We start from the raw sequence: 12,203 nt of genomic DNA, 5'->3' as shown, positions 1-12,203 counted from the left end.
CTTATACCCAAAAGGCCGTGACATCCCAGGGTGGGAGGGCGCCTTCCAGTCCAGTCCTACAGCCAACCAATCCCAGAATGCCTTGGGGCCACTTGACCAACCTTGGGTCCGTGGGGCAGCTCTAGCTCCACCAACACCTCGTCTGATCCCACAGTGTCCTGGTGCCACGTGGCACCTCGAGGTCCTCAGTGGCTCTCACCTGTAGACACTGGCCAGGGTGTCATGAACCCCGTAGTAGTGCTTTCCACCCAGGACGTAGAGGCTGTTGCCCACCACAGCCACGGCATGGCGGAAGCGTGGGCCATCAGGAAAGTCCCCCAGTGCCCGCCACTCCACCCGCTTCACCAGCCCCACAGCACTGAGGTAGCGGTGGGCAAACCAGAGGTGTCTGCTGGGCTTCCGGGCAGCCAGGTTGTTTGTCAGTTTGTCTCCACCACAAACCACCAGCACCTCTTGCAAGGAACGCACCCGGCATGGCAGCTGGGCCACAGGGGTCAAACTTGCTACCACAAGCTCACGGAGAATCTTTGGGTCAGCTACCCCTGCAGTCACTGATGGGATCTTCTTCAGCTCCCGGCCAGACATGAGGGTAAAGCGAACAGATGACAGGACTTCCTTGGCTAGATCTTCTTGGTCATCTCCATTAGCCATAAGCCACCGGGATGCTGCTTCCAGCGCCTCCAGTTCATTGAGAACATTGAGACTATCGGAGCGGAGAAGGCGGATGAGAAGGTGTGCAGGAAGATCCAGAAAGGCTGGTGTGGCCATCACGCTGGGGAAGGTGGCCAAGATGTAGTCCTCTGCTACGCGGCCCACCTGGGCCAGCCCGTAAGCCCCAGCGAAGGCCAACACATCCGGGACAGTTTCTGGGGTCAGGCCATGGGTGAAAACATCCAGGCAGAGGGTGAGGAGCCCCCAGGCCTGGTAGTGCAGGGAGGTCTCAGCTGCCTCCAGGACCGTGGACCAGGGCCCAGCCACGGTCCCTGTGTAGGCGAAGGAGAGGAGGAGGCGCAGCTCGGCCGGGGACAGCTCCGTGGCCAGCGGGGCGGCAGGGTCGTGGGTGGCCTCCCGCATGGGGCAAGTGAAGAGACCGCGGAAGAAGTCACAGGAGCAGCTCAGGGCCAGGCGCTGGACTGGGGGGGAGGAAGAAGAGTCGGGGAGGCAGCGGGGACCTCTTTGTACCCCACAGCCCCCATAACACAGGTGTCCTAGACCCCCTCACCTCTACCTCCCCATCCCCACCTGCAGCTTCAGCCCCCAGCGTCCCTGCCAGGGGACCCGGCTGTCCCAGCATCCCCCATCCCCGCCCAGGGCACCCCCACCCCTGGCTCACCTGGGATCACCTCGTCCCCTGCCCGGAGCTGCAGATCGCAGCCCAGGCCGCTGGCGTGGAGTCTCTCCATGGCTCTTAGCGTCTCCCACTGCTCCTCCAAGGGCCCGGGACCCCCGTCCTGGGGGTCGCTCTCCAGCCGCTGGCCACAGGCAGCCACCACCCGGGGGGCCCCCAGGGCCCGGGCAGCCTCCTGCACCTCCTGCTCCTGGCTGTGGGGCACCGTTCCCCCATAGGCGAAGGCGAGCACGGCCCGCCAGCCCCGCAGCGTGGCCCCGGGGGGCAGCGGGACATGGGGCAGGGGGTCCTGGCGCAGGTCTCTGGTCCTGCCCTCCAGGAAGCGGAGGAAGAAGGAGCTGATGGAGGCCAGGACCACAGCATGGGCCATGTCACCCTCCGGGCCCACGGTCACGTCCACCAGCTGTCCCGCGGTGCGGAGCTGGTCGGCTATGGTCAGGAGCTGTCCCGCGTGGGCCCCATCCCGCAGGGTCCACTGGGCTGGGGCCGGCCCCTCTGCAACCCACATCTTGGCTCTGGGACACACGGAGTGCGGGGTCAGGGTGTCACCCCCACAGCCAGAGCCTCGGCAGGAGTCCTGGCTGGGGACACGGGTCCTGCTACTGGCACTGCCACATAATCAAAAACACAGGATCCATCGCCAAAGCCCCCACCCCACGGCTGAGGCCACCAGGCTCTGCTACTGCCCCATAACTGAACCTACAGTCCCTTGGCAAAACCGCAGCCCCATAGGTGAGACCAACAGGCCCTGTTGCTGCCCCATAGCTGAGTCCGATGTCCCTTATCTGCCTCATTGCAGAACCCTCACCATGAAGCTACTGACCCACAGCCAACACTGCAGCCCCACAGGTCAGCCCACTGTCCCTGATCAAACCCTCCATCCTGCCGCAGGAGCCACCAAGCGCTTCTGCAGCCATTGCCCCACAGCTGAAACTACTGGTCCTCCCACAGCGGCAAAACCCCTGGCCCACGGCACAGCTCCAGGCAAAGGCACCTGTCCCACCCATTCGGTGCACGGCGGCAGCTGTGTGCAGCCTGTCGTGTGTTGTGCTGCCTGTTGCATGCTGTGTGACACGTTGTGCTGCCTGTTGCGTGTTATGTGTCACATTGTGCCGCCTGTCGCATGTTGCAATGCATTGCGCTGCAAGTTGCATGTGACATTGCACATCAGTCGTGCTCCCTGTTGCCCTGGTCCTCGGCGCCGATCCTCACGTGGCACGCTGCGTCACACCGCGGTGCGCTGCACCGTCACCCCCCGCCCCGTCCCGAGCGGCGCCTCACGTGTCGCTCGCTGTGCCTGCACGGTGTCGCGTGTCCTCGCTGAGCCCTGCGCTTTGCAGCCCAGCGTGGTGCAGCCGTGTCCCGCATTGCCGCGCGGCGTGCCGCGCCATGCCATGCAATCGTCCCCCCTTACCGCCTGCCGCCGCTCCGGGAAGCTCCTGTGACCCCCCAGGAATGTGTCTGGGTAATTATAGCCCAGATGGGACACGTGGCTGCAGCCGGGAGCCGGGAGAGGCCCCGGCAGAGGGAGGTCCGAGGCCATGGTGCCGCAGGACGGTGCGGTGGGGTCACCCGGGTCCCTGAGGACGGGCCGGGGAAAGGCGCAGGCAGGGCTGCAAACCCACGTTACCCTGGACGGGTCCTGTTGTGGGGCTCTGGCCCACCAGACCCCCCAAACCCTGCTCAGTTCTGGCACAGGGTGAAGCAGGGTCCCCTCAAAAACACTTGGGTGGGAAGGAAACACCCCGTTCCCCCAGCCCCATGGGAGTGACACCCCCACCACCACTCATGTGCCCCTGAGCTGGAGCCCAGCCCCACTGATCCCCCGAATGAAGAGTGGGGTCCCCCAGCACCAGGGGGCATGTGGGGACCCTGGCCCAGCCCCAACGTCCCCCAGCTGCCCCCAGCCAGCACATACAGCACCAGCGAGTCACAGCTGGGACTGTGTCCACATCTCTCTGCCCCTGGGTCCCCCAACTCCTTGTCTCCTGTCCCCTCCCCTCACACCCGTGCCCTCCTGCCCCACATCCCACCTCCCCCAGTGCCCATATTCCCCATGAACTCAGAGCCCTGTCCCCAAATGGCCTGTCCCGGTAGTCTCATATTCTCATGTGCCTGGTTGAATTGTGGCCCCACAGATGATTTCACAGCCTCTCCATGTCCATTTTCCAGCACTTAACCTCCCCCAACTGTGACTTGTTTTTTCCGTCTATATAGTCAGAATTTCCCTTTCTGTAACTTGTTACTTCTCATCCTTTATTGTGCACCTGAACCTGCCATTTCTGTAACCATTCAGTTGTGAGAATAAGTATTAGATCCGCCATTGACGTTCTTTTCTCCAGGATGAACAATGCAGTTCTCCTCACGTCTCCTCCTGCACCCTGTGCCACGAACCTCCACATTCTTGAGTCTTGAATCTGGGCAGGAACAACCCCAGGTTCCAGTGTAAGTTGGGAATGACCTATTAGAGAGCAGCGTAGGGGAAAGGGACCTGGGGGTCCTGGGGACAGCAGGGTGACCATGAGCCAGCACTGGCCCTTGTGGCCAGGAAGCCAATGGTACCTGGGGTGGGTTAGAAGGGGGTGGTCAGTAGGTCAGAGAGGTTCTCCTGCCCCTCTGCTCTGCCCTGGGGAGACCACACCTGGAATATTGTGTCCAGCTGTGGCCCCTCAGTTCCAGCAGGACAGGGAACTGCTGGAGAGAGTCCAGCGCAGCCACCAAGATGCTGGAGGGAGTGGAGCATCTCCCGTGTGAGGAAAGGCTGAGGGAGCTGGGGCTCTGGAGCTGGACAAGAGGACACTGAGGGGGGACTCATTCCTGGGGATCAATCTGGAAAGGGGGAGCGTCAGGAGGATGGAGCCAGGCTCTTCTGGTGACAACCAGTGACAGGACAAGGGGTAATGGGTTCAAACTAGAACACAAAAGGTTCCACTTAAATTTGAGAAGAAGCTTCTTCATGGTGAGGGTGGCAGAGCCTGGCCCAGGCTGCCCAGGGGGTTGTGGAGTCTCCTTCTGTGCAGACATTCCAACCCGCCTGGACACCTTCCTGTGTAACCTCATCTGGGTGTTCCTGCTCCATGGGGGGATTGCACTGGATGAGCTTTCCAGGGCCCTTCCAGTCCCTGACATTCTGGGATTCTGTAATTCTCGGTGGCTTTGCTGGACATGCTTCAGTTTGAACACAAAATTCAACCAGACACAGCCCTGAGCAACCCGCTCCAGCTCTGAGCAGGAAGATCTTCCCACCTCAGCTATTCCCCAGTTCTAACCCTGAAACCATGGGCTCTAGAGCTCCTTAAAGGCTTCTGGAGAAAGCCCCCAGGCTCCCAAACACCTTGGGGGCACCTCCACCTCCTTCCTCACCCCAAATACCTCAACTCAACCTGCAGCCAAGTGCCAGTTCACAAGTTTTGACCCCAAACCCTTCACCGATGGTCTCGGTGCAGTGCAGCCCCAACCCTCGCCAGAAAATCCTGCAGGACCCACTCGAAATGACAAGAACTCCTACAAAACCAAATTAAAACCAGGAAATGCGTCCCTCAAGTGCCCTGTACAGAGACACGGAGACAAAGCGACTCGTGCATGAAGAAGAAATCCCAGCAGGAGCAGCAGACGAAGCTTCCCCTCCAACAGCTCCTCCTTTCTGCATCTCAGCCCCAAGAGCTGGATGGCGTCAAACTCCGGTGACACCTGCTGATGTGACAGTGTCTTTATTACATGACGTCTGGTTACGTACAGCATTGCAGACAGCTCGCCGGGAGGAACGGCGCCGTTCACAGCTTGGGAGGGCCCGTCAGCCTCCAGCCCTCCTTGTTACCGATCTTCATGAGCGCAGCCGTAACTCCGAAGCCCAGACACGCCGTGCTGCCCGTCATGTAACTGTGAGCTGCAGGGAACACACCGCAGCACATCTATCAGGGTACGAGCACTGTAACAGCACATCTCAACACACCCTGCAATTCTCCCATGAGCTACTCACAGTCCCTTGACCATCGGTAACATTTGCCAAGAGAAATCAGAGTAAGTGACTTTTTTTGCATCAGTTTTTCTTGTGCTTTCAGCTTGCAATTCATAATATCAATTTCTACAACCCATCTCCTTACACAGCTGATCTTAAATTGCTTATTCCAGTGACAAAAATAACAATCACTGCTTCGAACTCTCGCCAGCTGAGCGATTAGGAAAAGTCAAGGTAAATTCTATTTCACCACAATTGCAACTTCAATAAAACCCTCACACCTTTCACACTGAATCTAAATGCCCACAGGATGCATGTAGATGCATCTGCAGGAGCCAGCCCAGCCCGGCAGACAGCGCAGGAGCAACAGCAGCAAGATCCAGCCTGTCCCCGGGCGCACGGAGAACCCACACGGCAGACGTGTAAAATAAACCGCATTTGTTGCCAAGAAAACATGGATTTCCACAACTCCGGTTTCCATACCCTGCAGTTTCAAGTTCTAAGGGGCAGTTGTAACCGGCCGTGCTGGGTCAGCTCTGTTTCATTCCGTACATCAGTGGGATGTTCCCCCTGGTGACCCTGTCCTTGTTTTGTTAAAAACAAGAGCGGTTCTCTTTTAGTGATTTTTCTCTCAGCTCAGTTCTTTAGGTGCCTGTACTTCTCCGAGTTTTAGCTGCATGTTTTTCCTCAGATGCTGATAAGAGACCAACGGGATGCTGAAGAAGCTCGTGTTTAGATTTATTACTATGGTAGCTAAGACAGACTGATAAGTTTTCCCACGTTCCATTGTGAGAGGGGCGTGTTTGAGGAGGGGTGGATGAACAGGTGACTAGAACTGACCATTAGTATCATTAGTAAAACCCTTTAAAACTCTCCAACTTGCAGTCTAAGTCTCTCTTCCTTTCCTCTTATCTTTCCAATCACCTTTCCAATCTAAAGGAAGGGTGGCGGGAGGTGAGAGGATAACAGGGAGCGTCTGCCATGGTTTATTGCTGCCTTGACAGACCTGCAGCGGGATTTATTTTAGCAGACCCGAGCATCAACGAAACTGGCATGAAATGGAATTCAGATGCTGAGATTAATCTTTACCAAATAAGCCTGACACCAACATTATTTTACATTATTCCCTAATAGAAATGTTTCTAAAACAAGAGAGGCTTATTTCATTACTGGCATCATCCACATTTACCTCTTGCACCCAAGACCATTCCCGTTGCGCAGCCTCCAATGAAATAGTTCAAGGGGTCGTCCGGTTTCTCGCGGATCTGGGCAGTGAGACAGGTCGTGGCGCCGAACACAGCTCCCAGCGTGGCTGCAAACGAGGCGAAACACAAAACCCAGCCCCTCAGGGACAAATGCACATGTACAGAGCACATCTCGAGACGCGCGGTGCCGTGCAACCCGTCCTCTGGGAGACAAGAGGAAAACCAACCAAGATCTGGTTTCGATTGGGCAGGGACTTCGTATCCTGGACACTGATGAGACTCAGCATCACCCAAGTCCCATTGGGTTCCTGCTGGTCCCTGAGAAGCTGATTTCACAAATTGAATTAAGAAAGCACAAAGTGGAGTCGGCTTGTCTGCTGAATTACGCACCTCAACCCATCAGACCCTGCATCGATGTAACCACAAAGTTCGGCAAATAGCTCTGTCAAAAACACAGACTAAAACATTTCCGGTGTTTGTAACGCAGGTTCTTGGTCGTGACGTGTGGAACTCACTACCAGGCACCACCTGCAGGTTTCAATTCATCGTTCTTGTGAACGACAAATACGTCCAGCATAAAAACTCCCAATCCCTGTGGTAAACCAGTAAACTGAAACTCGTGACACAAACCTCTGCGGTTTTTCAGCAGAAAATGCAATTATGCTGATGGTAAAATCAACCGAAAGGAGCAAAGCCCACAGAACAAGGGCTGTACTTCAGCTTCCCTTTCTCTGCTCCAGACCAAGGAACCGGAGGGGAAACACGCGGCCCCTGCAGGCGGGCAGGATAAAACCTTCCTCGGGTGCGGTTCAATACGCTGGTTGAGGATTATGGGATTTATCAAAATCATAATTGGTTACATTATCTGGCAGATTATGATGCCCTTTTATGGCTCAACTCACTCCACGTTTCAGGTCCTGTTTTAGAGTGAAACAACTCAAAAATGCAGATCTGGGCTGCCTGTGAACCAGCGTCCGGTTCGGAGCACGGAGACACAGAGGAGACACGAGGTGTTAAATGAGACTGAGAAACAAGGTGAGTTTGGCGAGAAGAAAACTGCATTTGCCAGGGGGCTGGGGGAGCTGCAGCCCTGGGGACTGACCAGGAACGCCCCTCAGGTCCCTTCTGCTCCTCATCAGCCACTTTCCTTGCAAAACACAGACAATTCAGGACAACTCTGCGGTTTCTCCTGGCATGATGGGAAAAAACCCACATTCATTTTCCTTTTGTCATCAAAAGCATTGTGTTTGCTCTTGAGAAAGTGTAATTTCAATGCAATGCCTGTATATATGAAATATATGAGTAAGCAACGTTTGCTCCCACTACACTGCTGCACAGAAGCCAGTTGTTTTGCACATATTGACAGCACGTACCTTTTACTCCAGATTGCAAAAAATGCATCACCTACACTTTAAATAAAGAATAAGGCTTTAAATCAAGAGCATGGGAGGCAGAGACTGGCTCAGATGCACCTTCAGCCTCGGCTGACACGGCAGTTCTGCCTCAGGCATTAATCCAGGAGTTTCTTTTGCCCCCCCATATATCACTGGCATTACATTATCCAGCAGAAAATACAATCCATGCATGGATAACTTCTGCTCTATTATTCTGATTTGACATATAAATAAGAAGCCTGTTAGAGGAAATACAACTGAAGGAAACACCAGCTGTAGAGCTCTGTACTAATTTTGATTCATTTTAGCATGTTGGCTCCTGGTTTCACAGCACCCCAGCCTGGTTGGGTTGCAGGAGCTCTGCAGATCCCCAGCCCCACCTGCTCCCGCAGGGTCACAGAGCAGATCACACAGGTGGCTCCAGGGGGTTTGAATGTCTCAGAGCAGGAGACTCCACACCCGCTCTGGGCAGCCTGGGCCAGGCTCTGGCACCTCCCAGCAAACAAGTTTCTGCTCATGTTCACATGGAGCCTCCTGTGTTTCAGTCTGTGCCCGCTGCCCCTCACCCTGGCCTTGGGCACCACTGAACAGAGTCTGGTCCGTCCTTAAAACCCCCGTGTGCCTGCGAGGGGTGCGGGGGAGGGAAATAACCAGCCCGGAGCACAAAGTCAAGGGAGGCGGTGGCGGCTCAGCCCGGGGGCCGCCCCGGGGCTGCCTGTGCCGGCGGAGCGGCCGGTCGGCCGGGTCCTTACCCATGGTCACCGTGTCGGTCGCTGCCATCTGCAAGGCGGCCAGTGCCGAGCCGGGCTGCAGCAGGATGATCCGGTACGCCGTCCCCACCAAGCCTGCAACACATCGAGCGGCATCAGCCAGCGCAGCCGGGGCCCGGGCGGCCGCCGCGCTCTCCTCCGCACCGCCCCGGCCCCGCTTCGCTGCCGCCCTCCCGCCCCGCGCAGACGCGGCGCCCCCGCCCCGCACCCGCGGCGGCGCCGAGCCGGGTGGTGAGCCAGGTGCGGCGGGGACAGTCCTCGCCCTCGGGGCCGTCCCAGTACCCCGCCATGGCGCCGCAAGGGCACGGCCGAGCCCGCCGCGCTCTCGCGAGAGGACGGGCCGGTCCCGCCCCGCCGCTCCGCAGCACCGCCCCCGGCTGCGCGGCGGGCGGGACGGGGCTGCGGGACGCGGAGCTGCGGAGGTCAGGAGCGGATTTTCCCACCTCCGCTATTCCCCAGTTCTAACCCTGAAACCGTGGGCTCTAGACCTCCCTAAAGGCTTTTGGAGAAAGCCCCCGGGCTCCCAAACACCTTGGGGGCACCTCCACCTCCTTCCCCACCATTCAACACCTCCCTGCGGTGTTGCTCAGTCCCAAAACAGATTGACCCCTCAAGCTCTTTCGCTTGTCTGCTTCTTACCCCTCCGTGGGAAATGCTTAGTAAATACTTCATTATTGAAGTAATAGTTTTAGACTAAAAGAGGGAGATTCAGGCTGGACATGAGGAAGGAATTGCTGCCCTGAGGGTGGTGAGAGCCTGGCCCAGGTTGGCCAGAGAGGGGGTAGATGAACCATCCCTGGAGACATCCCAGGCCAGGCTGGACGGGGCTCTGAGCAACCTGAGCTGCTGAAGGTGTCCCTGCTCATGGCAGGGGGGGCACTGGATGAGGTTTGAAGGTCCTTCAACACAAACCCTTCTGCAATTCAATGATTCTAAGAAATAACTGTTACCAGCCCCTGTAACGACTCCAGTCCCTGGAGCGAGTTGCAGAATGAGCTGGCACAGGGTGTGCTGGTGACAGGCACTCACTGCTTCCTCCGCACCCAAAAAAGTGCCTCTTCTTACAAACACAAAACCAAACACAACAATCGAGGGCTCGCACGTTAATTAAAAGCAGCAGCTTTATTCCTCCCGCTCAGTCCTTTCCAGGCGCATCTATCCAAGGGCTGCGCGACCACTCGGGGCAGCAGGACCAGCAAACGCAGAGCAGCACGCGCTGCGAAGGCTCCTTCCCCAATACAGACACACGAACGCTACTCAGGCTGGTGCAGGATAAGGCTCCACACCATGAGGCAACAAACAGCATCCTGGGCTTGAAGCAGCTGTTAACACCGCTCGTCCCACAGCCACGTGTGCTGGGACACGACCGTCCCCATCCTCAGCCTTCTGAATGCTGCAGGACATTTCCTAAGCTACTATTAAATTATTAAAACAAATTAGAGAACTGTTACCATAAGATGTAACCGCTACCTTACCATGAACAGGAAAGTTCCATGTAAAACAACATATAATTCAATCTGGGTAACATCACTCTTAGAACATCTCATCTGACTCCAAACATCGTGCTGTTGACCATAGACTGTTGCTACAAACCCATTAGCTAATAGATTATTATTTCTCTAACTGTTAGATGGGGAATGACTTGCCATGGTAGCACAAGCTGCAAATAGTTGCCTTCTACCTCTGAAACTTTTTATTTTTCCAGAAATTAGGACGGAATCGCCCCCCAGCAAGTCACATTCAAACATTTCCCCGTCCTCCCCTCTCTGGTCAATACAAAAAGCATTTCTCACAGTACAATTAGCACGGGGACCGCGCCGGTAACTGGTACCAGCAGCAGGAACAGGACCAGGGCACCAAACCCAGCACCAGGACTCTGCTCTGCCACGTTTCAGTGCCAGATCCCACCACATCCCCACGTTTAACTCACAGACATCCTTAGAAAACACAGCCGCTGCCCCCCCGCAACAGAATCACCAGGGCTCTTGATGGTAAATCCTTAAGCCCTTAAAGGAGGCAGCCAAAATACTCTCTGTAAACGAGGCTTTATGTACAGGAATCCTCTTTGAGCATTTCTTTGCCCTCACCTAGAAGGCAGGAATTAAGATTGCCTTAAGGAATCTAATTAAGAAATTCCCTCTTAGCACCACTGTTGCTCTGTAAGAAAGCGTTACCCCAGAACATTAAAATGCTGATATAAATTTGGGCTGTTTCTGCTGCCCACACCAGGGACTCGAGTTCAGTTCAGCGCACAGAAATACCAAAGAACAAGGGGAGAGAAGCGCACAGTGAAAAGTCAGTTTAATGAAATCTTGCATGACAAATTATGGCAATTATCATAGTTGGAATTCCTAAAACTAGAGAAGATTACGGGGAAACATGGTAAGATTTCAAATACGTAACATGTTGCTAGAAAGGAAATAAACCATTTTCTACACTCACTGGGAGAACAAGAGGCCAAAGTGCAGCACGGGACGTGTTCCAACAATCAAACGGCGACACCCGAGCGGTGGGGTCGACACCTCGGGGGGGAACCGGGGCAGAGTCATCGCAGAGGTGGGCGGTTTATTCCTTGGACGCTGCCCAGCCTGGCTTAGGCGCAGGACTGCCAAGGTCCAGCTTAGTTAGATCTCGCCCTGCCCTGTCTGCATCACGCACCGGGAACTGGATTACAGGAAGATGTTGTGATTATTCCCTCACTTTCTTACCTTAATGTTTGCATTTCCTGTGGGTATAATCTCATTTTAAATCGTATCTATAAGTCTACTTCTGCCTTTAGTAACATCATCATTCTTGCAACATTTCCCCCATCAAATGTGCTCGACTCATTACACCCTTCAGTACGGAAAACTTGCAGGGCTGTGTCCACATCAGCCTGCACAAGATACACAGTGATCTTAAACATCCATATGATACCAGAGCTAAGAGCAAAGGTGCAGCGGGAGGGTGGTACAGGCGCTGCAAGACGACAAACCCGGGGATCACGAACCTCCCGACAGCCGCAGCCCGGCGGGAAACGCCACACGGGCGGCTCGTTCTCTGATAACAGCTTTAATACAGATCCCATGTACGTTTTGATACCACAACCTTACATAAATCTCTCTAAACACATGGGCATTACCGGGTTTCACCTCTCTCTATTCACTAAGCAGAGGGGGTTTTGCTTTGGCCCGAGCTCGATCTGTGGCCGGTTGTGTCAGCGCTTCACGCCGGGATTTCCCTCTTTGCTAGAAACGCAAAACTTCCAGCTGAAATTAAAATACGCACCGGTAAATAACTGCCAGATATTCTCAGGATGCTCTGTGCTGATCCTCACAGGTAAGAAAACATTACCCCAGAAAATCAAAATGCTGCTATAACATCTGGCCTGAATGATTCTGCATTCGGGTGATCGTGTAGCAGCACTGAACCCCAAAGCGAGCACGCTTGCTCCATTCTCCTCAATCTTCGCACACCATCGTTCTTATTCCAGGCCAAGCACCTCCAAGTGAGACTCTGCACAGAGTGTGGGACTGGGAAACGAAACCT

At 55.4% G+C, this 12,203-nt stretch overlaps 2 protein-coding genes across 3 annotated transcripts in view; both read right to left on the bottom strand.

The window, feature by feature from the left end:
- KLHL33 (kelch like family member 33) overlaps positions 1-12,203 on the bottom strand; it is a 55,046-nt gene that overhangs the window by 1,823 nt on the left and 41,020 nt on the right. The window contains exons 2-3 of one of the 2 annotated variants that reach the window (XM_065042345.1): positions 1,334-3,839; positions 200-1,133 (exon numbers count right to left, since the gene is read on the bottom strand). In XM_065042345.1, the coding sequence (XP_064898417.1) occupies positions 200-1,133; positions 1,334-1,856 (1,457 nt within the window). In that variant the 5' untranslated portion in view covers positions 1,857-3,839. Of the gene's footprint in view, positions 1-199; positions 1,134-1,333; positions 4,810-12,203 lie in introns of those variants that run through there. The other variant, XM_021282477.2, reaches the window with a different exon arrangement.
- NDUFA11 (NADH:ubiquinone oxidoreductase subunit A11) lies at positions 5,043-9,043 on the bottom strand. The gene is made up of 4 exons (XM_065042354.1): positions 8,884-9,043; positions 8,658-8,750; positions 6,496-6,618; positions 5,043-5,234 (listed from the first exon to the last, which is right to left on the bottom strand). Exons 1-4 carry the CDS (start codon positions 8,963-8,965, stop codon positions 5,122-5,124), a joined length of 411 nt encoding a protein of 136 aa, XP_064898426.1. The 5' UTR covers positions 8,966-9,043; the 3' UTR covers positions 5,043-5,121.

The sequence above is a fragment of the Columba livia genome, chromosome 27, assembly GCF_036013475.1.
Source record: "Columba livia isolate bColLiv1 breed racing homer chromosome 27, bColLiv1.pat.W.v2, whole genome shotgun sequence".
NCBI classification, from domain to species: domain Eukaryota; kingdom Metazoa; phylum Chordata; class Aves; order Columbiformes; family Columbidae; genus Columba; species Columba livia.
This window is presented reverse-complemented; position numbering and strand designations above follow the sequence as displayed.